The following is a 2,471-nucleotide window of genomic DNA, read 5'->3' as shown; positions in this document are numbered from 1 at the left end:
ACACACACACACACACACACACACACACACACACACACACACACACAGGTGTCTTCATGGTGTATCTAGTCATTTACAAACAACCACGCTAATGTCCCCTGTGCCTCTGTTCCAAGGCTCCCAGCTCGAGGGTGGGATCTGCAAACATCCCACAATTCCTGACAAGGAAGTGCTGCTATTGCCGGCCAATCACGTGACTATGGCAAAAGGAACGGGACTGGTCCACACGGCGCCAGCTCACGGCATGGAGGATTACAGTGTGGCTTCTCAGTTTAAACTCTCCGTGGTACGTTCTGTATTTTACAATGTCAACCTTTGGGAAATGAAGAAAAGCTTCTACCATGCAGGACAGTGACAGTTTTGATAGTTACTTGTTTCAGTCATTCATCAAAGGAAAACAATTGTGTGTGTGTGTGTGTGTGTGTGTGTGTGTGTGTGTGTGTGTGTGTTCAAAGGAGTGCATGGTGGATGAGGACGGGAAGTTCACTGAACTGGCCGGCCCTGAGCTACAGAATCTGTCTGTGATGACAGAAGGCACTGACAAAGGTACAGAACAATAAGTGAAAAGGGGATACACTTACTTAGCCTGTGTGAATCTGTGAGGGCATGTGTTGTTTTTCATATCTCTGTCTGTTTATCACGTTTGTGTTTTGTGGATTGGCCTGGCGGTGTGTGCTAGTGATCTCCATGCTGACGGACAGGGGCGCCCTGGTGAAGGAGGAGCAGTGCGTCCACAGCTACCCGTATGACTGGAGGACGAAGCAGCCCATCGTCATCAGGCCCAGTAAACAGTGGTTCATCAACACGGCATCGCTTAAAGACAAGGCCAAGGTGAAGCTGGAAGACATATTTTTACTTTTTGTTGAGCTCCCATTTTATTTGCTGGAAAAAGAAATACAGCCTGTTCCTAGTGCAGATAGAGCGATGCATTGTGCTCTTCCAGGAAGGGACTCGCATCTTATTTACGGGTTGTTCCAAAGGAAGGTGTGTGTGTGTGTCCGTGTGTCCAGGAAGCATTGCAGAAGGTGCGTGTTTTGCCAGAGTCGGCGAGGGGCAGCCTGCTGACCATGCTGGACAGACGGACGTACTGGTGCATCTCCAGACAGCGGAGCTGGGGCGTCCCGATCCCAGTCTTCTACCACAGAGAGACCGGAGAGGCTCTCGTCAACAAGTAAGCTGATACACACATGCAGACCAACTGGCTTGATACGCGCTAACGCTACTTGCACACTCGCAATTTTTAGAGTTACTGCAGACACTGTGTGTCACACTCGATTACTTTTGGATATTTTATCTCCTTTTTGTTTTGCTGTAGTTGTCTGATTTTATTATATAGCAGCCCTGAAATGTTTTTGTTTCTGATTAAATCATGTAAAGCTCTTTATAACTCTGTACTATTATTATTGTTATTGTTATTATTGTTGTTGTTGTTTTATTAATGAGCATTCTTCCCATCTCTGCAGGGACACCGTGTCCCATATAGCAAAGCTCTTCAAAGAGAAGGGCAGTGACTGTTGGTGGGAGCTTCCTATTGAGACTTTGCTGCCAGAAAATGTGCTCCAGAAAGTGAGTGCATGTGTGATGGTGTGTATGTGAGATAATGAGAATAGGTTTGAACAAGCCTCAGTGGTACATCAGGTGATTGGCCATGGTAAGGGATATTCCCTCTCTAATATGATGAATATTATAATTATTTATGCTATTGTTGGTGAGAGTAGACACTGATGACTGATGAATTGTTTTTGATTTCCTCTCTACTGTCCACCTCTTAATAGAAGGCAACAATCGCAAGTTAGCCAGAGCTCAGAAGGATGTATTCAAAATGTTGTTCAAACACGTAATAATACATCTGAAAGGCTGTTAAAAGCAATGGTTTTATATTTGCTGTTAATGATTGAGCTGCTCTAATCAACATATTTCTACAGCACTGTGGCATTTTTATTCCACGTTAGCTCATTGTTTTGGTGAACACATCAGATTTCTCCGCTGTACGACTCGCAGCTACTAGCAGGTGAACAGTAGTGGAACATTTTACAGCTAAAGACAGATATTTTTGAGTTTGAGTGCCAGTTCTTCTGCCCCCTGGTGGCTTTAAAAAGTGATCAATAGAGCTTTGAATATGATTATTGATATTGTCATCTGTTTTCTGTTGGCCAACCAACTAATCACCTTATTGTTGTGCGTCTCTGTAGAGTAAAGCAGGTCCAGTGACTGACTACGTTCGTGGAGAAGACGTCTTAGACATCTGGTTTGACAGCGGAGCTTCATGGGCTGCTGTACTAGAAGGTACGTCTGAACTGTCCTGCTGTGCACATCGTACCAAGTAGTAATAGACTGGAGCTCATTTTCTGGAAGTCAGCATCCGTGAAATACTGTCAATTCTAATGATTCAAGTTTGACATTCCTTTATTTATAATGGTGAGAAGATGTTGATTGTTGAAAACTGTAAATATATATATGTGTGTATGTGT

General features: G+C 44.0%; 1 protein-coding gene across 1 annotated transcript; it reads left to right on the top strand.

Annotated features, from left to right (window-relative positions):
• The first annotated feature begins 76 nt into the window (after positions 1-76).
• LOC116380412 (isoleucine--tRNA ligase, mitochondrial-like) lies at positions 77-2,442 on the top strand. The gene is made up of 6 exons (XM_031842336.1): positions 77-286; positions 456-546; positions 680-831; positions 1,011-1,171; positions 1,464-1,566; positions 2,193-2,442. Exons 1-6 carry the CDS (start codon positions 92-94, stop codon positions 2,325-2,327), a joined length of 837 nt encoding a protein of 278 aa, XP_031698196.1. The 5' UTR covers positions 77-91; the 3' UTR covers positions 2,328-2,442.
• The last annotated feature ends 29 nt before the right edge of the window (positions 2,443-2,471 follow it).

The sequence above is a fragment of the Anarrhichthys ocellatus genome, unplaced genomic scaffold, assembly GCF_004355925.1.
Source record: "Anarrhichthys ocellatus isolate YVR2014 unplaced genomic scaffold, GSC_Weel_1.0 scaffold7106, whole genome shotgun sequence".
In the NCBI taxonomy this organism is placed as follows: Eukaryota; Metazoa; Chordata; class Actinopteri; order Perciformes; family Anarhichadidae; genus Anarrhichthys; species Anarrhichthys ocellatus.
This window is presented reverse-complemented; position numbering and strand designations above follow the sequence as displayed.